Below are 23670 nucleotides of genomic sequence, written 5' to 3'. Positions count from 1 at the left end.
CATATCTGTGGTTACTTTAACAATATTTTTACATTGATATACAGTACATGCAAAATTCTTGAATTGTGGAATCCTTTGCCTCTGTAGGTATATTAACTGGAATTATGATTGCTGTTGCCTATTAGTTGGAAGGGTAGTATCACTAAACCCAGTGATATTAAGCTATAACAAGAGACCTCTATAACTAGTTGATGAAATGCTCCAATTTCTGCATTATTTTTATTTTACAAATCAAAAGATCTAAAATTTTTCATATGCTTCTAAGGGAAGTCAACTACAATATTATTTTTGTCTTGCAGGGAGTATTGCTTCTTATCAAGCCTCTTGCCCTCTTACCCGAGCTGTAGCACTGGCTCTTGGTGTAGCTTCAGCTCTGCTTGTTCAAGCTGTGACTTGGTGGTCAGGAGACCTTCAGCAAAGGTGGTGATCTTTTGTACCTTGTATGTCAGATCACAGTTGTTGAATATGAGCAAAGTAGTAATAGTAGTACTGAATGGTAGTTGCTATTTGTCATCAGGAAGTATTTGAATGATAGTTAAGATAATTTGGTTGCATTAATATACATCCACACTAAATTAACATACTGCATTTCACTACTGTACTGAAACAAAATGGTTAAGCAATCAGTTCAGTATTTACAAAAAGTGAGGTTGCCTAATAAAGAAGGTGATTTTTAAAAAAATATATAGCAAATTGCCCTGTAAATTCAATTGCTCAGGGGATATGGATTGAACTTGTTTATTTGCGGGTGGAATGCAAACCCTTTGTGGGGAACGAAATATGTGTGGCCCATACTAAAATGTCTGGGCTGATCAATAAAAAGACAAAAAGACTAAGTACAAAGTGATAAAGTAAAATGATGGAAAAGAAAAAAGACTGAAAAGAATATGTAAGATAGCAGCTAAATAATTCTTCAAAATGCAAATTTTGTTTGACCATAAAGGCTAAATGAATGCTAATGTATTTCTATGTTGTAAATTTGTAGACTCTGCAGATTTTGGGGTTTCATTCTGGGTCATATTCTGCAACTTGTATTAAGGATCTGGTGCACCTCCCTGAACCCAGTGTGGGCATCCAATACCTTCAACTCTTTAATACTGGCTGTGGGTGCCATTGTGACTTTGGAGAGAATACGTTCAGGTAATGATATATTAAGTAGTAAAATATTTTAACATTCAAAGAGGTTGAATATTTGTCCATGTTGAAACTAATCAGAATCAGACTTTAATCGCCAAGTACCTATGCACATACAAGGAATTTACTTCCAGCAGATGTTGTCTCTCTGCTCATAACAATAATAATGATAAATATAAATGAAAATATAGATTATACATACAGGTAGTGCAATCCAAGTAATAGTTAGCCGACAGTTAACCGGCAGTTAACTGTTCAGCAAAGTGACCGCAGTAGGGAAAAAACTTCTCCAGTGCCTATTAGTCTTAGTCTGGAGGGATCTGAAGCGCCTACCAGACGGAAGCAGATCAAACAGTCTGTGCGCAGGATGGGAGGAGTCCTTTATGATGTTCCCCGCCCTCTTCTTCAACCTGGAAGAGTACAGGTCCACAAAAGAGGGCAGGGAGGCTCTCTAAGCATACTTTATTAATTAGTTATTGTAATCTTGGGGCATGCAGGATCTTTAATGTCTCAGATTTATGTTAAAGTTCCCTCCAGGTATATTGCCATCTTCCCTTACTGCAGGCTCGAATCCTGGAAATTCCCACCCATAAGAACAGGGGACATCTCAACAAGGGCTCAAGGAACCGATTCATCATCTCAGTGTCAAAAAGTTGGCAAGGAAATTGTGGCCTCCTTTGTTTATTCTAGGATGAATGAATGAAGTGGGACTTTGTACTGGAGAATTGTCGTGCTGTGGTTAAACCAGTGAATCATGTTGCAGAAAAAGGAAGATAAGCAGGTTAATGATGTTGAGAGAGTAGTGAAAAGGCTTTTTAAACTGTAGTTTTCTACTTTCAATTTTGGATAGTTAGAAGATAAATCTTGATGCAGCTACATTACTTATAATGATTTTGCCAGGATAAAGGTGAAATCTTTGGAGACTAGCTTCTATTAGTCACAAGGATACAGGTTGCAGAGTATTTGTGTTCGTTGAATTGTATTGACTTTATTTCTTACATTCTTCACATACATGAGGGGTAAAAATCTTTGTCTGAATATGCAATTTGCAAATTACAGTAATTTGTAAGTAATATGTACAGTAAGATACACAAAGAACAGTAAATATAGCTTAGAAATACAGTTGTGTCATCATGAATTAATCAGTCTGATGCCCTGGTGGAAGAAGCTGTCCTAGAGCCTGTTGGTCCTGGTTTTTAAGCTATGGTACTGCTTCCCGGATGGCAGCAGCTCAAACAGTTTGTGATTGGGGTGACTTGGGTCCCCAATGATTGTTTAGGCCCTTTTTACACACTTGTCACTGTAACTGTCCTGAATAGTGGGAAGTTCACATCCACAGATGCACTGGGCTGTCCGCACCACTCTCTGCAGAGTCCTGCGATTGAGGGAAGTACAGTTCCCATACCAGGCAGTGATTCAGCCAGTCAGGATGCTCTCAATTGTGCCCCGTCTGAGGTGAAAGAGACACTGTTGTGCCTTTTTTCACCACACAGCTGGTATGTACAGACCATGTGAGATCCTCAGTGATGTGTATGCTGAGGAACTTAAAGCTATTTACCCTCTCAACCTCAGATCCATTGATGTCAATAGGAGTTAGCCTGTCTCTGTTCCTCCTATAGTCCACAACCAGCTCCTTTGTTCTTGCGACATTGAGGGAGAGGTTATTTTCTTGACACCACTGTGTCAGGGTGATGACTTGTCTGTAGGTTGCCTCATTTTATTTGAAATAAGATTTGAGTTTATTTGAGATACATTAATTCCTATAAATTAATTTATACATGCTATATTTTAACAAGCATTCACTGGAGTATAGGATAGTGTTCTAAAACCCAACTTCAGTTTGTGTATGGAAATACATGGTTATTTTCAGTATCATGTCTTGTTATTTCAAGGTTCCATAATAGAAATTATTATTACTACTTTTAGAATGCATTTTCTGTTGAAAATAGGATGACAGATGTGTTCAAAGCATTTTGAAATGAAATTTGATGATCCAGAGAAACTGATAGGTAAGTAGTTAGAAGCCTTGTTTGTTCAGCAGTGGCAGTTGTTTATAGAAGATTGGGAGATCAATTTCTACACCAAAGACTTAATTACAGAATCTAGGTTGATATTTCTTTGCAGGATTGATAATTGAACTTCTGAGGTTGGGTCTTTTGGCTGAGTTGCTAAATAGAATGCTTTAAGAAGAAAATGGAGAGAGCAAGAAACTTTTCCTCCAGTAGACTGGCTAATAGGTATCCCTCAATCACCATGATGAAAATGGAACATCAAGCTACCATTTTCAATACTGTTTGTGAAACCTCTTTGCTGTAAGCACATTGCTGTTCTGATTTTTATAGTACTCGGTACTCTTCAAGAGGTACCTAATTGGATTTGAAACATCTTGTTATATCTTGTAGATGCAAAAGATGCTCTAAAAACACTTAGGTTGCAGAATTGTTTTCTTTGTAATTGTTCCTCCCTGTGCATTGACCATAGTGGAGTGATATCTTGATCGTATCTCATCTGTTTCCTAGCTACGGACTCTACCTGCATTTTCCCTGTAACCTTTAATTATCCTGCTGCGCAAGTATCTATCTATCTTATGTAAATATATTCAATGAGGTAGCTTCTAATGCTTCCCTGGGCACAGAGTTCCACAAATACACTACTTTCTGAGAAAAGCAGTTTCTCCTCATTTCCCTGAATCTTGAGGCCATGTCCCCTAGTTCTAGTCTCCCCTACAAGTGGAAACAACTTTCCTACATCCTATCTTATCTATCCATTCAATAATTTTATATTTTTCTATAAGATCCACTCTCAATCTTCTGAATTCCACCAAGTATTGTCCCAGGCGATTCAGAATGTCTTCCTCGGCTAATCCCCTCATTTCCAAAATCATCCTGATGAATCTCATCTGTGCTGCCTCCAAAACTAGCATATCTTTCCTCAAGTAAGGAGACCAGAACAGCTTGCAGTACTCCAGGTGTGGCTTTGCCAGTACCGGGTACAGTTGCAGCATTACCTCCCTGCTCTTGCGTTCAAGCTCTCTTCACAGCAGTGAAAGCCAACATTTTACTTGCCTTCATGCACAAGCACTCCCAGGTTCCTCTGCACAACAGCACACTGCAGTCTTTCACCATTTAAATGATAATCGGAACTTCTATTTTTCCTTCCAAAGTGGACGATCTCGCATTTAGCAATATGTTCCCTGTCTGCTGGACCTTTGCCCATATCAGCGACAGTGTCTCTGATGTGATCCGTTAACAGTTTCTCTTTCCACATATGTTACTGAGTGTTCTCAGCATGTTTGGTTTCAGATTTCCAGGACCTGAAGTTTTAGTTATTTGCTTCCCCCGCCCCACCCCTTGCCATCTGTACCTGTACCTGTTACATTTGCTCAAGGCACAACTACAACTCAGGTCTTCGTTCCCTGTAAATGTTAAATGAAAAATTTGGGGATATATCATTTAACACAGTCAGCATGAAAACCCTTAACAATCTTGTGAATAAATCAGATTTTTTGCCCCATTGTTGCTGTATATTTAACTACTCTTTTCCTGAAGAATGGAAAGCAGAATGCTAGAAGAATCCAGCCAGTCAGCAGTATCTGTGGACAAAGAAAGCCATTGACCTTCAACCTGAAACATCACCTGCTTTCCCTTTCCCCTGATGTAGCTTGACTGGCTAAGTTCTTCCAGTAACTGTTTTATCTGCAGTTTTATTTGTCTTCCACTTGGTATTTGAGAGTATATTCAACTGGCTGGGTCATCTTGAAGTTTCTCAGTTCCGTGAGTTCATCTGTGGTTAACTGACGAGATCTCAGTCTCTTACAATGATTACTGTAAGACTATTGAATGATAGTACAGTAAGATGGATGCTTGACTTCATAATCTAACTTGCCTTGGCTTTGCAACTTATATGTCTGCCTGCACTGCACTTACTCAGTAATGAGAACACTTTATTCTGCATTATTATTTTCTCTTAGTATTACCTCAATGCATTAACGAAATTAAATGGTCTGTATGAATGGCAGATTTTTCACTTTACCTTGGTACATGTGATAATAATAAACCAATTAAACAATTTGTAATAAATTGGTTTAAATGAAATCCTTTTTATCTGTGATAGATTTTCAGAAGTTATCTCAGGTAGACAAGGAGACAAAATCACTGATGAAAAAGATCAACCCTGATGTTTGGTTCGACTGGCTTGTGAGTGGAGCTGCTTATGGAAGTCTCCTGTACCTTGTACACTGGATATTCGGGGAGGTCTCACTTGTTTCAAGGTGGGCAGTAAGTGGCCACCCAGAGACCGGACCAGATCCAAATCCTTATGGGTAAGTCATGGGTTACATGGAGAGCTCAACTATGGGTCAGAATTTCCTGCAACAGTATATCTTTTGGAAACAGGACCAATGTAAACTTGTTTTGCCTGCCTGGGATATATTCAACTTTTATGATAGATTTGTGACCCTGACTCTGATGCATTTGAATTGTTCAAGCATTATTTGTTTTTATTTCATTTGCAGTTTATTATTTAAATATTTTATTATCTTTGATGTCTGAAGTGTTTAGTTGTCATCCAATGTATTCAGACATTTGTTTTTATTTCCACTGTGTAATTACTGGTTCATTCATTTGCAATCCTTGTTCTTGAATGGATAAGCACTTGATATTGAACTGTGAGCTGAAATACCACTGGAGCAGCAAGCTGGAGTTGACTAATGAAGGTCCTCAGGGGTCTTTGAATATAAAAGTGCGGTGTTACTGTCAGTGTTGCTCATTTAGTTCCTGATTTGACTGGTGTACATTTAAGTGGGAGAAGGAAATGGTGTTTGAGATTGTGGGTGTTAGAGGCGACTGTGTTTGAACAGGGTGGTGGTAATGGCTGTGAGAGGGGATTAAGGTACAATCAATGAGTCATGGAGTTATAGAAAAGTACAGCACAGAATCAGGCCCTTCAGTCCATCTAGTCCATGCCAAAACATTTAAACTCCCATCGATATGGCACTGGAACCATAGGCATCCTTACCCCTGCCATCTGTTTTATTTAACCTATTTTTCCAACTGGTCCAGATCCCTCTGCAAGCCATGATGGCATTCCTCGCTGTCCATTGTACACCCCATCTTGATGTCATCTGCAAATACCTCTTCTCTCCCCCCCTCGTGCAACCCCCTCACGCACCCCCTCACACACACACAAACCCCCTCTCACAGCCCCCCTCTCTGCCACTCCCTGCATTACTCTAAATCTCATGGTCTGTAATATAGGTCATATCTTTCTTATTACTCAGTTCAACCCATAATGCCTCACTAGACAAGTTCTCCAGACTGTCCTGACTGAGCACTTCAGTAATAATGCCAGCCCTCCTCCTCTAATTCCTCCTGCTCTGTCACATCTAAAACAACGGAACTCCAGAATTTGAGCTGCCAGTCCTGCCCCTCCTGCAACCAAGTCTCACTAATGTCTACGATATCATAATTCCAGGTGTTGGTGCATGCCCTGAACCCATCTGCCTTTCCTACGATAGTTCTTGCATTGATGTTAATGCAACTCAGGACATCAGTCGCACAATGCTCAACCTTTTTCGATTCCTGACTTCCCAACCTCTCCACTATCTGCTCTGGCACTCTGGTTCCCATCCCCCTGCAATACTAATTTAAGCCACCCCATGAAGCACTCGCAAACCTCTCAGCAAGGCTATCAGTCCCCTTCCAGTTTAGGTGTAAACCGGTTCTTCTGGAAGTGAGACCAATGATCCAAAGATCTTATGACCTTCCTCCTAACACCAATGTATCAATGTTACGAGCTCTTTAGTTCCATCTGCGTAGTGCCTGCATACCAGTTACTTTTATAAGCTTGTTCTAAATTTAGTGGGAGGAGCACCTCTAAATAATGACATTGGAGGCTGTGTGTTTGTCTAGTGATTGATGGAAGAACAGGCAAGGCCACATCACATTTCCAGAATAACTCTGCTTCTGAAAATGTGGAAATATTGAAACTAACATTACGAGACCTGTTTCCAAAAACTCCGTTTCTAATAATATTATGGGCTTTATTTTTAAACATGTTATATAATCATTTCACGACAAACTTTTTTTTGCTTTTTTTAAACGATCTGAATATTTTTTCCATTTGGCTGCTGATACGAGAGAAGTGGGTGTCTGAAGCAAATGTTTTTATGATTGTGTTTAGTTGACACTGTAATATGACTCTAGGTAATTTTATGGACATTTTACAAACTTTCAACAAATCATTTACAGGATCCAGTTTTAGAGCTTTGCAAGACAAAAAAAAAATCCATAAGCAATGTTCTAACCTGACTGTAGCACATATTGATTTGAGATCCAGATTTTGCTGAAAATTATTCTATTTTGGAATAAGTAACTTCTTTGAGTTTTGCATATTTTCAATGGTAATAACACCTATTAATTCCTCACTGGCCTTCAAACACATTGTGCTGTTAGACTCAGGTGATCCCTTTTCTGTTTCCTTTCTTAAATTCTTACAGATTTTGCAAGCATCTTTCTTCAATTTACTTGAATCTCTCAACCTGATCGCCAAAGAAAATTTGCTGTAGATGAATTATGAATAGGAAAAAGATAAATTATTTAGCTTTAAGATTGTCAGAACATCATTCACTGTTAATTGTACATGTTATACAATATGTGTTACCATTCAGTTACTGTGGATAAAGGGATAATTATTCACAGAAGGTGAATTGTCATTCCTCTTTGTACATGGAGTTCTTCAGGCCCGCTTAAATATTAATAAAGGCTTGGCTGATCTGATTGTAATCTCCATTCCATATTAACTTTTTACTCCCTAATTACTAAATATCTAACTCCGTCTTAAAAATATTCAAAGTCTGGGCCTTTTGAGGAAGTGGGTTTCAAAGGATTTGCACTCTCTTGAGAGCAAAATCTTAACCATCACTGCCTTAAATTGGTGGCCATAGTTGTCTGGATACTCTCCATGTCTAACTCGTCAAGACTCTTCAGGATTTTGTCTTTCAATCTAGTCATGTCTTGTTTTTCCAAAACTGCAGTGTTACAAGATCAGCCTGCCTATCAAGAGACAGCCTGCTCACTCTAGAAATTAGTCCATTGAAACTCCCCTGAACTGATTCCAACCATTATTATCCTTGAATATCCTTGTGCATTGAATATTTCAATGATATTGTAAATGTATTGTCTGATTAAGTATTTTTTATGTAATTCGATATAGGTTAGATGTAAAAGTACGTGAATAGCATACACCATCACACCATGTAATAAGTGCACACCTCACCAAAGTAAAACTAAACTAGACACGAGTTATTCCTATCTCCGTGTTTTTCTTTCAATTAGTTTTATGTTTGAATTACGAAACATAACAGTAGTGATGAGGAAGTTTTAAACCCAAGATGACTCCCTACCTATTGAAGTATAGGGAGATGTACATTTAAAAAAAAAAGATGCAGTGAGACGTTCGAGTTTTTTAAAAGTTGCAGCACGTGTTCTTCGGAAGGGAAGAGATATGTCGATTTTTTTATATTAAAAAAAGGCAGAAAATGGACAGAATCTTTGGGTTCATAAACAGTGAGTATGTGTTGATAATGTTACGAACCCGTAGGTTTTGTTTGCTGTGGACTGTCAATTTAAGGGAGTGCCTGAGTGAGGCGGGACTATGACGTCTGTCACCGGCTGACACTGTTGCTTGCGGATGTTTAAATAACCAAGAGGGAGACTTGCAAAGAATGGGTTAATTACCCAATCTGGAATTTCCAGATCGATTTCCAGATCCTTTAATCAATTCTGAAAATCCTCCTTTTGTGACTGCAGGCGTAGCAGTACTCTTGCAAATCGCTGTCTGTGAAAGAAAATGCCATACTTTCCATGCAGGGAAACTGAGAACATTCTTCTCCCAATGTTTTGCTTGTATATTTCCAATTTTCCAATAAAAGTGGATACTCCATTTTTTGCCTGGATTAAACGGAAAAATTCTCAACTTTTAGTTTCATATTTAAATATTCATTTTGTCATACAGATTGGCTAGGTATGCCACCTAGTTCAATCTTTTTTCCGAAACTCTTGTTGACTTGAGCAAAAATTCAATCACAGTGTCAAAAAGATCAAAGAAATGTTTTAAGCAGCAGCCTTTTGACAGCCAACACAGTTCAGTGTGAAGAAGCAAGCATTCAAACTCTTCATTGTTATCTTGGCATAACTGGAGAGAGAGCAGATATGACAAGAGTCAGGCTTGAAGAGAGTTGCTGGCTGAGGTTTTTGGCTGCAAGATGTTGAGGATGAATTACATAATGGATTGTAAATATACTTGGAATTTCTTTTTTCACAAATGCCACTAAACCAGCATGGCAACTTATCATATATGGTACTCCATAAGTTACACAAGAAATCATGTTCCTAATCGGAATACCTTTATCCTCAATATACGTTTTGTGTTTGTCTAAGACTGGTTCTCCATTGATATTTGTTTCTAACTTTTTACAAAAGAGAATTTCATAAACTTTTCCATTTTTGAAAAACCATACATATGCCATTAGCAATGCCTCGTTGTCTTGCACAGTTCACTCATCCAGGTGTATTCCAAATTCTGCTTTTTTGTAGCTCTGAGTATCAACTATGCACAATGTCATCACTCATTTTGTCATTATGACAAGCTACAGGTCTGACTCAGAGGGATTAATTTTACAATACTGGTATCCATTCTGAGAACTGTGGTGAGCACTTCTGATCCAGCATGCATTATTAATCTTTCACCAATTGCATGAGATGAGATTTTCTGTGCCATTAGTCAAGGGGAAGTGTTGAGCACCCTGGCTGTTAATTTATGCATCGCCAATAACGTCTGTTTGGTAAGGTTGGATACGATTGCCGAGTTTCAGGCACGCTGTGACAATGAGTGCTCACTGCCTGCAGAGCTATGGTTCTTCCTGAGTTCCAGTGCCTCACTCTCTTTTGGAAGTGCCTGTTCTACTAACTATTGGTCAGATCTTGTGCCTCAAGTTACTGACTCTCCCCCAAGAATGTTGAACACCTCCCTGATGAATTCTATTTTGCCTAACACCACCTTAGGATATGTAACCACACCTGCTGGGAATCACTACTCAAAGGTCACCCTCAGCCTCCTCCTCCAGAGAATCTCCTGAGTCTTTTTTTAAGTGAAAAAAAAATTGCGTCTCAATCATTGTTTCAGAAATCCATATTTAAAAAGGTGGGTTGTCATCAATAGAATACAAAATGCTTGAATTGCTCAACAAGTCAGTTGAGAGAGAACTGGAGTTGACCAGCTGAAAGAACGTTTCACTGGAACTGGAGAAGTGAAGGTGGGAGAAGCATCTTGATGCAAAGAGAACAGAAAGAATGTTTGTGAACGAGTGTAGGCTAAATTTGTCACGATTACAATGAGTTTCCAATAAAAAGCAATTGGGTATGAAAGGACAAAACAAATAAAATTGAAAATGAGTACAGTGACACTCTGGATGCAAAAACCAGGGTTGTTACTTGAAATTGTTAATTTAGATATTAAGGCCTGGGGGCTGCAACCTGTCTCCATTCATTCTGCAAGCATGACTCTGAACTTCCAGACACCTGTTCCTCTCCCTCTCTCCCCCTCTCCACTTTCTATCCTGTCTTGCCTTTTCTTTTGCAGCTCACATCTTTGCCTTTTATCTCATTCTGTCTCTTCTTCTCATCCTTCATTGTCTACTTTATTCTTCTATACTGATCCCTAGTTACTGCAGAAATTGAAAATGTTACTGGGGTGGGGGGAAGGGGCTGAGAGATTTGAAGTTTATTTAACTTGCATTTAGGACAGATACAGGGTATTTTAAAAATGTTTTCTAAAATAAGCTTCCTTTGTCTTTCAGGGGTGTGATTTTGGTTGCCCTGGCTATTGGTGTGATGTTAACATTTTGGGCCTCTGTTGACACCATTGCCTTTTGGCTAATAGGTATGAGATTTATAGTGTTTGAAGGTACTTTGTATTTGTGGAGAAACATTTTTCACTGTAGGTGCATGCTAATCTGTGAACCTATGATACCTAAACTAAGCTGATGCTGTATTCCTGTTGTCAAATCATTATGGGTCAGCTGGCATTTTGGCCATGTGGCTTTTATAGCTATTCCAGTTCTGTTCCCGTGTGCTACTTGCAAATAAATAGCAGATATCATAAGTTGCTAATAATACAGTCACGGATGGCAGAATTTCAGATGGTGACGGAAGGACATACAGGAGCAAGATGTACTAGTTAGTTGAGTGATGTCGCAGCAACAACCTTGCAGCCAACATCAGCAAGATGAAAGAGCTGATTGTGGACGTCAGGGAGGGTAAGATGAGGGAACACAAGCCAATCCTCATTGAGGGATCAGAAGTGGAGAGTGAGCAGTTTCAAGTTCCTGGGTCTCACTGTCTCTGAGGACATAACCTGGACACAACATATTGACGCAGATATAAAGAAGGCAAGACAGTGGCTATATTTCATTGGTAGTTTGAGGAGGTTTGATTTGTCAACTAAAGCACTCAGACTTCAACAAATGTGCTGTGGAGAGCATTCTGACTGGCTGCATCACTGTCTGGTATGGGGGTGGGGTGAAGGGCTGCTACTGCACAGATCAAAATAATTTGCAGAAACTTTTAGAATTAGTCAGCTCTATCATGGGTACCAGCCTCCGCAGCATCCAAGACATCTTCACAGTATAGTGCCTTAAGAAGGCGGCGTCCATCGCTAAGGATCCCCACCACCGAGGAACATGCCCTCTTCACACTGTTACTGTCAAGAAGGAAGTACAGAAACCTGAAGGCACACACTCAGTGATTCAGGTACAGCTTCTCCCCTTCTGACACCCGATTCCGAAATGGACATTGAACACTACCTCACTATTTATTGTTTGTTATTTTGCACTACTTATTTTAACTTAACTATTCAATAGACAACTAGTGAGAAGAATGTCTCATACAAGCCCAAGATAAGTATTGAAGTACAGTAGTTTTTCAATGTGCCAAAAGGAGAATCCGACAAGTTTCTAACATGGGTGTGGTACTGTCAATGCTGTTTAAGTCAGCTTAACTTCAAAGCATCCACCTCCTCCTACGTTAATTTAGTGAATGTCTACAGGATGTCAATAGATACTTTTTGGGGAAAGGCCAATATTTTAATTGCCTTCCCAATGGAAGTCAACAAGCGTATATCTAAATAGGATATGGGAATGTTTTAAGTATTGGGCAATCTCAAAAAAAGCAAATTATGTATTTTTAAAAATCTCTTGATAGTAGATAGTTAAAGCGTGGAATTTACCGCAAGCCATTGTTGAAGCAGAGTCGGTGAATTCTTTTCAAAGGAAAGTACTTTAAAATGAGGACAGTGGAATCAATTACATGCTGATGGAGGGGAGAAAATGATGCAGAATAGCTATATATTTCACTAAAAATATTTAAAAATTTTTTTTAGCATAGTTCCATTCAGAATTGTGCAGCAAGATTTGGCCTTTACCAGAATTATAATCCTTGGTTTCAGCAATTTTTATAGACAGGCTTGGTTTATTGAATGAAGTTCTGACTTGCACTAATTCTATAGTGTCTGTTGCATGGAGATTTCTATTACAGTAGTAATTTTTTATTATTGCCATTACAGGAGTCACATCAGCAATTTGTCTCATTTACCTTCGGAGGGAAGGAGCATTTGCTGCTGGAACTGTGTTAGCTGTTTACGCTATGTCACTCTGGCCGCACATAATTGAACATCTCATCAGCTCAGGAGGTCCCGGAAAAGCCTTGGGCACGGCAATGTTGGTGTATTTGCTGGAGATTCTTGGTACAGTGTGGTGTACAGCTTACAACTTTGTGCCTGGAGGCACCATCACAAGAGAAAAATCTATGGTGGTTTTGGGTATGTGATTTAAACTAAAATATAGATTAAACTAATTAGGAAGGGTGAAGCACGTTTTTGCCAGTGAGCAAACAAATGAACAGCTTGAAAGCTTTCCTTGTTTCAATGTCTTTTGAAAATAAAAGTAACAGTCTCTAGAGTTTATAAGCTGACAGGAAGGCAACAGTAACTCACAACTATACGTTACAACAGCAGTGTGCAGAAGAGCATTTTTCTGAATGCACAGCATGCCAAAATTTAAAATGGATGAACTACTGCAGCAGAAGAGCACGTGTATTCAGTGTAATTTTAGTGAATTCTAGTGAATTATTAAAAAATACAGTTTGAGATAAACTAGCTTATAGTCAGTAGTTTAAGACAAACAAACCAATTGACTGAGGTAATCTGGACTTGGTGGAAGGGGCAGATAAGGAAGTCAGTCCTTTGTGTTCAACCTTGCCATGATCTGAGCAAGTTTTGTAACCATTTACGGTACTTGAAGTAGGATAATGCTGCTGAGGAGTGCCCTCGGGCAGTGTGGCGAGATTCCATGAATCATTTGCACCAAGGTAAGGAACCATGTAAGGAAGGATGTTTCATGTTTTTGCTAACAAGAGTAATCATTTAATCCTTTGAGCTTGCTCTGCTGTTCCAAATGGTTGCTCTGTACCTCAAATCTAATTAATAGTATTCGTTTCATATTTCTCATAATCCCCTATCCTAAGTCTTTTGATCACAGTCATCAAATTTTTGCTTGATTGCGTCTCCACGAACTTTAAAGATAATGAATGCTTGATTTCCTGTATTCTTTACTTGCAAGTGCTTGATCTTAATTCTGGTGTTAAGACTGGAGAAATAGCTTCTCAAATGTGATGCTTAAGAGGGGGATTTTTAATTTGGGTATTTGTATGCAGTCAAGAGGGAGAAATATTTTCTTCTATACTTCCTCCTGAAACATTTTGTAGCAATTCATTTTACCATTAGATTTCCAATATGGTTTCATGGCTACTCAAAATACACCACTAAGTCTACAGAAGAATCTCGTGCATATGCATATTGGAAGGAATTTAATAAAGTTACAAGGTTACATAATGAAAATGATAGGCTATAAAGATTTTAGTTTCACACTAAAGGGGAAATATCATCTTGAAATTCTTTATAAACTCCTATTTGTTCTCACACTTTATGACATAAAACGAAGTTGTAATGTTGAGGCTTTAGAAGGCACTGGTGAGGCCTCACTCGGAGTATTGTGAGCAGTTTTGGACTCCTTATATCGGAAGGGATGTGCTGACATTGGGGACGGTTCAAAGGAGGTTCACAAAAAATTATTCCAGAATTGAAAGGTTTATCATTTGTGGAGTGTTTAATGGCTCTGGGCTTGTACTCATTGGAATTCAAAAGAATGTCTCATTGAAACCTATCGAATGTTGAAAGGCCTCAATAGAGTGGATGTGGAGAGGATTTTCCCTATGATGGGGGAGTCTTAGGCCAGAGGACACACTCTCAGAATAGAAGGACGTCCATTTAGAATGGAGATGCAGAGGAATTTCTTTAGCCAGAGAGTGGAGATTCTTCGGAATTCATTGCCACAGGTTGCTGTGGAGGCCAGGTCATTGGGTATATTTAAGGCAGAGGTTATTAGTCAGGGCATGAAGGGATATGGGGAGAAAGCAGGAGATTGAGTGCCAAAGGAAAATGGCAACCATAATGAGATGGCAGAGCAGAATCGATTTCCTAATTCTACTCCTATATCTTATGAGAAGACATCAGTATTGGAAAGGAGAATGATATTCATTCTCCTCTTAATGATTTTTGGCAAAGCTTTATTTGCAGCAAATACTTTATTGATGAAGACAGCAGTGGTGGAAGTGCAGTTGAAATTCTAAAGCCAGACATCTCTCTGAAACATTGACTATCCCTTTTTCTAAAATGGAAGGCATACTTCCTTAGCCAGTTATTTTTCTATTGATTAGGCATCCTTAACTGTTCAAGGTATTTATCCATAAAAATTTTCATCTGTGCTCTATATGCAAACTACTGAACATTCAGCATTTCTCATCTGCAAAAATGTGAAACGTACTCTGAGTTGGACTTTGGGTCACTGTCAGCTTTTTCATGCTATTTGTGCAGATGTCATTCTTTAAATCTACTGGTTATTTCAGTTTCTTTATCCTTGTCTGCAAAGTAGTCTGCAGTGCAGAGTTAGCAGGTCAAGAGGTCTACCTCCTGTTATAATTTAGTTCTGCTGTGGCTGCAGGGACAAGGTCAATTGAACTATTGAGCATAAGGAACTGGATAGATTTTGTAAAACTAGAGTGTGACATTTTCATTTAACACTATTTTACCCTTGATGGGTTTGAGTTTTCCAGTGCCGTCGTTGAACACTGTTGTGGCATCATTCAGTATCTTCCTTAATTCGCTTTCAGTTGACTCTATTACAGGGGATGTACCATGCAAATGGTAGATAGATCTCAAATCAAGTAGTAGTTTTCTCAGTTTCAAACATCCCCATTGCTGGTACTCCTGTTTTTACCACATACAACCCAATGTAGCTTGTTGGTTGCTGTATTTCACTATTACAAATGTCATCCCCACAGGAGTTACCTTTTTTCAGAGTAAGTTCTTAGTTGAATATCTGCAGTCTTCAGTTTAGTATCTTTGAAATGCCGTTCAAACTCATTTTGTGAAAAGAATAAAACGGCTGAGCCAGTGTCCAATTCCATTTTAGTTAGATGCCATTCATTTCTGGTGTAAGTCATTTTGCTTGTCTCTTGTTAGTTTTCACATTGTACTGAGTCCTGTATTGCTGTCATCATTATCAGATTTTTCATGAATAACATACAGATTAGTGCTCTTTTTGAAACTGCAATTTGACTTTTTATCGTTTACTCTGCCCTGTGCAGTTCATTTAATTTTTTCTGCCCAACATGCTTTTTATACATGTCCTATTTTGTTGCATTTTCTGCAAGTTTCACCTTTAAACCTCCATTGTTCTGGTGATTTGAACTTCTGCCACAACAGTCACACAATTTGTTCACACACTCTCATGGCTACCTGGACTATTCCTCTTCCCACCCTGTTTCTTGCAAAAATGCCATCCCCTTCTCACAATTCCTCCATCTCCGCCATACCTGCTCTCAGGATGAGGCTTTTCATTCCAGGACGAAGGAGATGTCTTCCTTTTTTAAACAAAGGGGCTTCTCTTCCACCATCAACTCTGCTCTCAAACGCATCTCTCCCATTTCCTGCACATCTGCCCTTACCCCATTTGCCCGCCACCCCACTCGGGATAGGGTTCCCCTTGTCCTCACCTACCACCCCACCAGCCTCCAGGTCCAACGTATAATTCTCCGTAACTTCCGCCACCTCCAAAGGGATCCCACTACTAAGCACATCTTTCCTTCCCCCCCCTTTCTGCTTTCTGCAGAGATCGCTCCCTACGCGACTCCCTTGTCCACTCGTCCCCTCCATCCCTTCCCAACGATCTCCCTCCTGGCACTTATCCTTGTAAACAGAACAAGTGCTACACCTGCCCTTACACTTCCTCCCTCACCACCATTCAGGGCCCCAGACAGTCCTTCCAGGTGAGGCGACACTTCACCTGAGAGTCAGCTGGTGTGGTATACTGCGTCCGGTGCTCCCGGTGTGGCCTTTTATATATTGGTGAGACCCGACGCAGACTGGGAGACCGTTTTGCTGAACACCTACGCTCGGTCCGCCAGAAAAAGCAGGATCTCCCAGTGGCCACACATTTTAATTCCACGTCCCATTCCCATTCTGATATTTCTATCCATAGCCTCCTCTACTGTCAAAATGAATCCAAACTCAGGTTGGAGGAACAACACCTTATATACCGGCTGGGTAGCCTCGAACCTGATGGCATAAACATTGACTTCTCTAACTTCTATTAATGCCCTTCCTCCCCTTCTTACCCCATCCCTGACATATTTAGTTGTTTTTTTTCTCTCTCTCTCTGCCCATCACTCTGCCTGTTCTCCATCTCCCTCTGGTGCTCCCCCCTTCCCCTTTCTTTCTCCCGAGGCCTCCTGTCCCATGATCCTTTCCCTTCTCCAGCTCTGTATCACTTTTGCCAATCACCTTTCCAGCTCTTAGCTTCATCCCACTCCCTCCGGTCTTCTCCTATCATTTCGCATTTCCCCCTCCCCCCACTACTTTCAAATCTCTTACTATCTTTCCTTTCGGTTAGTCCTGACGAAGGGTCTCGGCCCGAACCATCGACAGCGCTTCTCCCTATAGATACTGCCTGGCCTGCTGTGTTCCACCAGCATTTTGTGTGTGTTGGTTGACACAATTTGTTCAGTCCGGTGGGTTTCTGTTTAGATGTTTCAATTTTGTTTGTTTTGATTTCCATTCCTGACTGCAACCCAGTTGCATCTCTGACTGCAGATTCCATTTCAACTGCTCTTTTAAATGTCAGTTGTGCTTCAGTAGGAGCTATTTTTGAATGCTTTCTTGTATGATTCCACAAACTATATGATTTCTCAATACATCATTAAGTCCATCACTGCATGACAATGCTCAGAACAGTTCTGCAATTCAGCCACGTACACTGAAATGTCCTTTAGTACCCTCCCTTTTGATTCCACTTGTGATACCTAAAGTGTTCCACAATCAATAACTGTTTTTGTTCTAAATGTTCCCGCATTACTTTTGGCTTTTCTACTTACTACATTCAGCAACACCGGCTGAATTTTTCATTGGATATTTCATGGAAAGGAAAGGTTTGGAGAGATATGTGCTCAACATGGTATCTTGGCTGGCATGGATGAGCGGGGACAAAGGTCTTTTTCCACACTATTATTTATGGCTCTTTGACTCTATGACACAGAGTTAGAGGGCTATGGTCAGACATTTAAGGCGAGGTGAGTGTCACAAGCTTTGAATATGGAACCATGGATAGAGTAGGTTGCTGGAAAGAGAGCTAGTGATTAAGTAAGCTAAATTTGGGTAAACCCTCATATGGCATTTTTACAAGGGGATGCTGAAGTAAAGCTGTGCAAAAGCAAATTACAGAGATGCTTTGGAAGATGCAAGTGGTTGTGGTACTTATAAAAAATCTAGAAAGTGGTATACATGACAAAGTCAAAGACGGGTTGTTTTTCTTATCACATGCATACATGTATGTATGCACAGATGCAATGAAAAACTTACTTGCAGCAGCATCACAAGCACATACAGTAGCAACCTACACCTGACATTCACAAGAAAAACATACATTTTTACAAGAAAGAACACAATTAGAACAAAAAATAAACAAAGTACATCTTAGTGCACATGTATGCAGTAGTTTGTTGGATGCCATTATACAAAGGAGGAGATGAATTTCTGAAGCATGTTCAGGGAATTTTTCTTTAAAAAAGAGATGAATGGCAGGTCAATGTAAGTGGGTTGATGGTCAGTGTGGACTCAAAGCACCCAATGGCAGGCTTCTGAGTTTAATCTTTCTATGGCTCTTAACATCTTTAATCAGTATGTTTTCAACCTAGTGCAGAATTGTTGGATATGTTCCTGGTAGACTGATTGGATTAAAGGTCTGTGGAAGAACGTTAAGAACAGTAATCAATGAAAGATTGGAGAACAGCAGGAGGGGTAAACACTCACTGCTTCAAATCTGTACTGCCTTTGTAGACAATATTGATTGATCTGCTATCCCAAACCATATTTCTGATCTCTTCCTGTTCCCTGTGATGCATTTTTGTTTCTAGAAATCAATATATCTTTTTAAACATTTTCAGCCACTTGTCCCCCCACAAACCTTTTGAGTGAAAAAAAATTCTCTTTGGCTCTGCTCAGAATGTCTTTCCTCTTTTCAGTGACTGTCAGCCCTGGTTTTAGATCTTTCGGCTAGAGGAAGCCTCCTTTTTCCCTGTGGCATTGGAGAAAGGCAGGGAACAAGCTAAATAGAATTTCTTAATTAGAGGCAGGAACAACTTCTTTTGGGACGTCAAGACACTTGGCCAGGCGGTGAAGCCAAAGGTTGGAAGGTAAAAAGTGGAAAAGCTGAGTCATCCTTGAAGTAGTATGATTAGAACATAGATAATTAGGATAATTAACATGAATTTTGGCAAAAGTATAAGTTTTTACAAATGGTTAAAGCAAGAGAGGAGCTGTTCCCATTTGCAAATGGTTTCCATGGATTCAGAGTGATGGGTAAAAAAAATTGCAGGAAGCAGGAAGGAAATAATTTCTTTTAAATGTGCATTGTTATTGGTTTAGAACTGAAGTGCTGGAAGCAGCATTCAGAAGGGTTTTGTATAGGCATTGGCAGGGTTTAATTAATAGACTTTCAGGAAAAAGTAGTGACAGAATTGGATTGGTCTAGAAGTTGGATTGGACTTATTAGGTTGAATAATGTGTTGTGTTAATTCTGTTCTAGTCTGTTCCATCCACTACATGGCACACGTACTGAAGAACCTGAAACAAAAATTGTGGACTTAAATCCATATGAAGTCCTCAGTTTTTCCAAACATTGATTTTTCACAGAGATTGGATCCTGTGATGCACAAAAACTAATTAATTTGTTGGCAAGTGAGTAAGGTATTGTTCTTGCTACCAGGTTCTGATAGTCTAGTGACACATTGTGGGAGAGCACTGAGCAAGATATTGGAGTGATGACAGCACCTTAGACTCTAAATTCTAGTGTGATATTGTATTCAGAAAGATGTGAAACTACAGGAGGAAAACTTGCTCACATTGAAATGAATGTGAGTTGCTGATGCTAGCAATTGAGTGAATTGAGTTATAATCTAAATACAAGCAAGCTGCTAAATATCCACCTTTTCCCTCCTGTGTGTTGTATAGAAATGTATTATGTTTTAAACTGTTGGATGATCTGCACTGATGGTTAATGAAAGCTGAAACACACCCTGTTTTAGTGGCACCAATCCCTCTGAGAAATGCTTTCTGGGTTGTAGTTATTGTTTCACTAATTCAGAATAGTACACTTGTTCCCAAGCCACCAAGAGAATTAATGATCCCTGTGAATCACTCAATTGTACTTTCATTTTTAATATTCATATTGATGCTGTAAACTGTTATTTCAAGTTGAGTTTTATTCTGATGCAGACAAATATTTTAAACTTATTTCAGTATTATTTCCTGTCAGTTGTTGGTTGATATCTTTAACAGGGTTGTGAATCTCATTTACTAAGCAACCAAATTGTATGAAGCAGCAAATCTTCTGGGAACAAAGAACTGCAAGTACTGTGGATTGATCATAGGGATCCTGGTCTATTCCATGTATGATTGAGATAATTTTCATTTCTAAAATGTGTGTTTTGATTATTACGTTCTGTCTATCATTGAAAAGAGGTGTTGCCTGGTATTTGAAAATCAAGTGGGCCAAGTTGTCTGAGTGTTAGGGGAGAAACTTTTCAGGGAAACATGATTATATTAAAAGAGAACTAGGTAAATAATTAAAAATGTGTGGGGCTGTGAGGAAAGAGCAGGATATGGGGGCTGACTTGATTACAAAAAGTCAGTTGGCTTAATACTTCTTGTACTGTGGCGACTTCAAAACTTAAATTGTTCTTCCTTTCACAGGAACGATGATGCATTTGATTGGATTGGGATTATTCTTTGGTAAACGGCCTAAATTATTCCCAACGCAAAGCAGAAATGCAGCTCCGCTCTTGATGAAGTATGTCAAACGATGTAAGTGCCATTACTTTAGACAGTGGGGAAAATACACTTTAACTGGCTGGTTTTAATATGTGTATAAAGTGTTAATACTTTTATATTTATTAACACATTTTAAATTTGCTTTATTGCTTTGATAAGATCCAAACTGTAAAAGATACTGGCTGAGGAAAGATTAATAGATCATAAAATTGCCTCCCATTGTGCCCAGCCTATTATGACTGAACACAACCTGTTTACAGTCTTCCTTCACCTCACTCTTTTGCTTTGTAATCACAGAAAAACAAAACTTGGTCCACTAAAATAACTACCTGGTAGTTTCATGGGTACAGTACAACTGGAATTGAGTTTACATTACTTTTACCCCAGAGGCCCGGTTTAATGACCCAGAAATCAGGAGTTCAAATTCCACAATGGCAGTGATAAATTTAAAAAGAATAAAGCTATCATTATCAGTAAACATGAAACTACTGATTATTTTTGCAACAATCACTTGCTTCATTCGTGCTCCATGAGCAAGAGAATCACCAGTGTTAATTGGTCTGGCCTATGAATGGTTCCAGTCATAGAGATTACGACCGGCTCTAAATTAACTTATGAACTACCTGAATGAATTACTTTGTTGCATCAAAGCCACTTTCTCTGAGGAAGTATTTTCACCATGGATGATTTGTTCAAGAGGTGGTTTAGTGCAATATCAAAGTCAATCAGAATTGGGTGATCAATGTTGAACTGGCAGTTCACATCTTATAAATAAACAATAAATTCTACTCCATTTCTTCCAGTGATCAAAACCAGTCAGGAAACTGCATAGTTCAGTTCAATTGGTATCTTTTACAGAATGACTTCCATGTTAGTCAGGACTAACCTATCTACCTTTTTGAAGGCATGCAGAGAAACAATATCTAGTAAAGTCAGCCAGTAATGTATTTCAAGTACATTGCAAGTCAGGAAAAAGAAGAACTGCCCGATGCTTACCTTATTGCTGCAGAGCCTAAACCATCAATCAATAAGATCTCAGCTGATTCAGTCTTGACTAATGCTAATTTCCTGCCCTCTCACTATACTTTTTGACTCCCTCAAGCCTATATGTATTCAGTGACTCCATCTCTACAACAGTCTGGAGTGGAGCAGCACTTTGAATATTCATAATCCTCAGATGAAATTTGCTTCTTATCATCTGAAACTAATGTCTCATTTTCTGAAACAATCCATGCCCCCACAGAATCATAAAAATAATTTCTTGTTGCCTGTACTGCAGTGAGTATAGTTCCTGTTACGTACCCCGTAACTGGGTCACTTACCAGCAAAGATAGAGAGGTCCGTTGAAGTCTGATGGTACTATTTTTAACAGTATTTATTGATAGAAATACACAAAAATAATATCAATGCAAACACACAGATAATATACGTCGTCAATACTAAATCTAAAAGCGCGGGTATAATAATAATCAATAAGAAATAAGCTGTATTGTTGTCTAGGGGATAATGAATTGTCCGATGGAAATATATAGTTTGTTCAGTTCATACAGGCTGCCGCTGTTGGGGACCCTGTGTGGCAATTGTTGGAGAGAGAGAGACGGGTTAAAACTTGCCCATTCTGTTTATGATGTCAATCCTTCGAGAGTCGTTGAGAGTTGAGTTCTCCGTTGTTAGCTAAAAACCGTTTTTCTGTGGCAAAGGTCACCGATTCTGGGCAAATGGAAGCGGACGCACGTGGCCTTCCACCGGCTTTCGCTATTACGGGATCGCTAGCGTTTCTTCTGGTGCATCTGAGGGGCTGTTCCCACAGACCCTCTTTTTATCCTGACTCACAGGGTCTCAGGTGTCAATCAGGTTGGGATGATGCAATCCCTCCACCAACCTCCTCCTTGGTTCATTGCCTGGGGCTTTGATTGCATCGTCCAGGATGCAATACACAAGTCCATCTCCAAGAGACAATAGCCGGTATCAATGGGTCCGCCTTTTGGAGGCCAGGACACATTCTAACCCTTTTGTGGATTCTGCATGTCTTTCTCTCATTTCCTGTGTCTCCTGAATTGACTCAATAGTGATCTTGCGATTCTCACAAAGGAGGGGGCTACCCCGCACCCTTCGGCCCCTCAGAGCTGTGGTACATTCATAACATTCCAAACTGTCATCATATGTAAAGCCTCTCATTTTGATGAAACAATCTAGTGAATGTTCCCTACATTGCCTCCAGTGCAAATCTTTCTTCCTTAAATAAAGAGACCGAGACTGTTGGTGGCAGTCCACAAGTGGTCTCACTATTGCCTTATATTTTTATATCAATACTTCCCTCCTTTTATTCTCCACATCCATTCAATAAAGGTCATCATCATTTCATTAGCCTTTCTAGTTGCTTGCTGTACCTATGTGATAGCATTTTCATATACTGGGGTCGGCAGATCTCTTTGACAGCAGTATTTTGTAGTCGTGTCTGTTTAAATAATAATTTTATTTTTCTTTTACATTTTATCACATTATATAGGATCTACCAACTGTTTGTCCGCTTAACCTATCATTTACAGGCTCTTTATGTCTATTTCACAACAGGCTAACAGCACGCTCAGTCCCTTCATCCTTCAAAGTAGATGAGAAGTAATTGAGGGCCAGCACTGATCCCCCTCAATCTGTGGCACATGCAATCTAATATTGACTGATCTATCCCGGTTCTGTTTCTAGCAATTAACCATGTCAATATATTGCTGTCATTTGCATGCTCCCTTGTTGGGTAACATTAAATATGGCTTTACTGAATGTTTAAGATGACTCTATAAGGTCAGCAAGAACCATGTCATCAAGAAGGCAAAGCAAGAGTACTAACAGAAAATTTAGTACCTTGTGACACCAGGGACACGCAGCACACACGGCAAGGTATACAAATCATAACAGATTACAAGTCCATCCTGTGTGTCAATGACAGTGGTGCCTCCCTTCCTGATAGTCTGAATGCTTTCCATGCATGATTTGATGCAATGATTGAGGTGACATCGTGTAAAGCCCCCTCTCCCCCTGAGG

General features: G+C 39.4%; 1 protein-coding gene across 1 annotated transcript in view; it reads left to right on the top strand.

Moving 5' to 3' along the window:
• The window catches only part of LOC140737906 (PGAP2-interacting protein-like), a 75740-nt gene that overhangs the window by 14946 nt on the left and 37124 nt on the right, over positions 1 to 23670 (top strand). Inside the window, exons 3-8 of the mRNA XM_073064696.1 lie at positions 300 to 420; positions 986 to 1140; positions 5248 to 5455; positions 10991 to 11073; positions 12754 to 13008; positions 20554 to 20664. Coding sequence (XP_072920797.1) covers positions 300 to 420; positions 986 to 1140; positions 5248 to 5455; positions 10991 to 11073; positions 12754 to 13008; positions 20554 to 20664 — 933 coding nt within the window. The remainder of the gene's footprint in view (positions 1 to 299; positions 421 to 985; positions 1141 to 5247; positions 5456 to 10990; positions 11074 to 12753; positions 13009 to 20553; positions 20665 to 23670) is intronic.

Source organism: Hemitrygon akajei, chromosome 13 (genome assembly GCF_048418815.1).
Source record: "Hemitrygon akajei chromosome 13, sHemAka1.3, whole genome shotgun sequence".
Lineage (NCBI taxonomy): Eukaryota > Metazoa > Chordata > Chondrichthyes > Myliobatiformes > Dasyatidae > Hemitrygon > Hemitrygon akajei.
The sequence above is the reverse complement of the archived record's forward strand: the minus strand, read 5'-3'. Positions and strand labels throughout refer to the sequence as shown.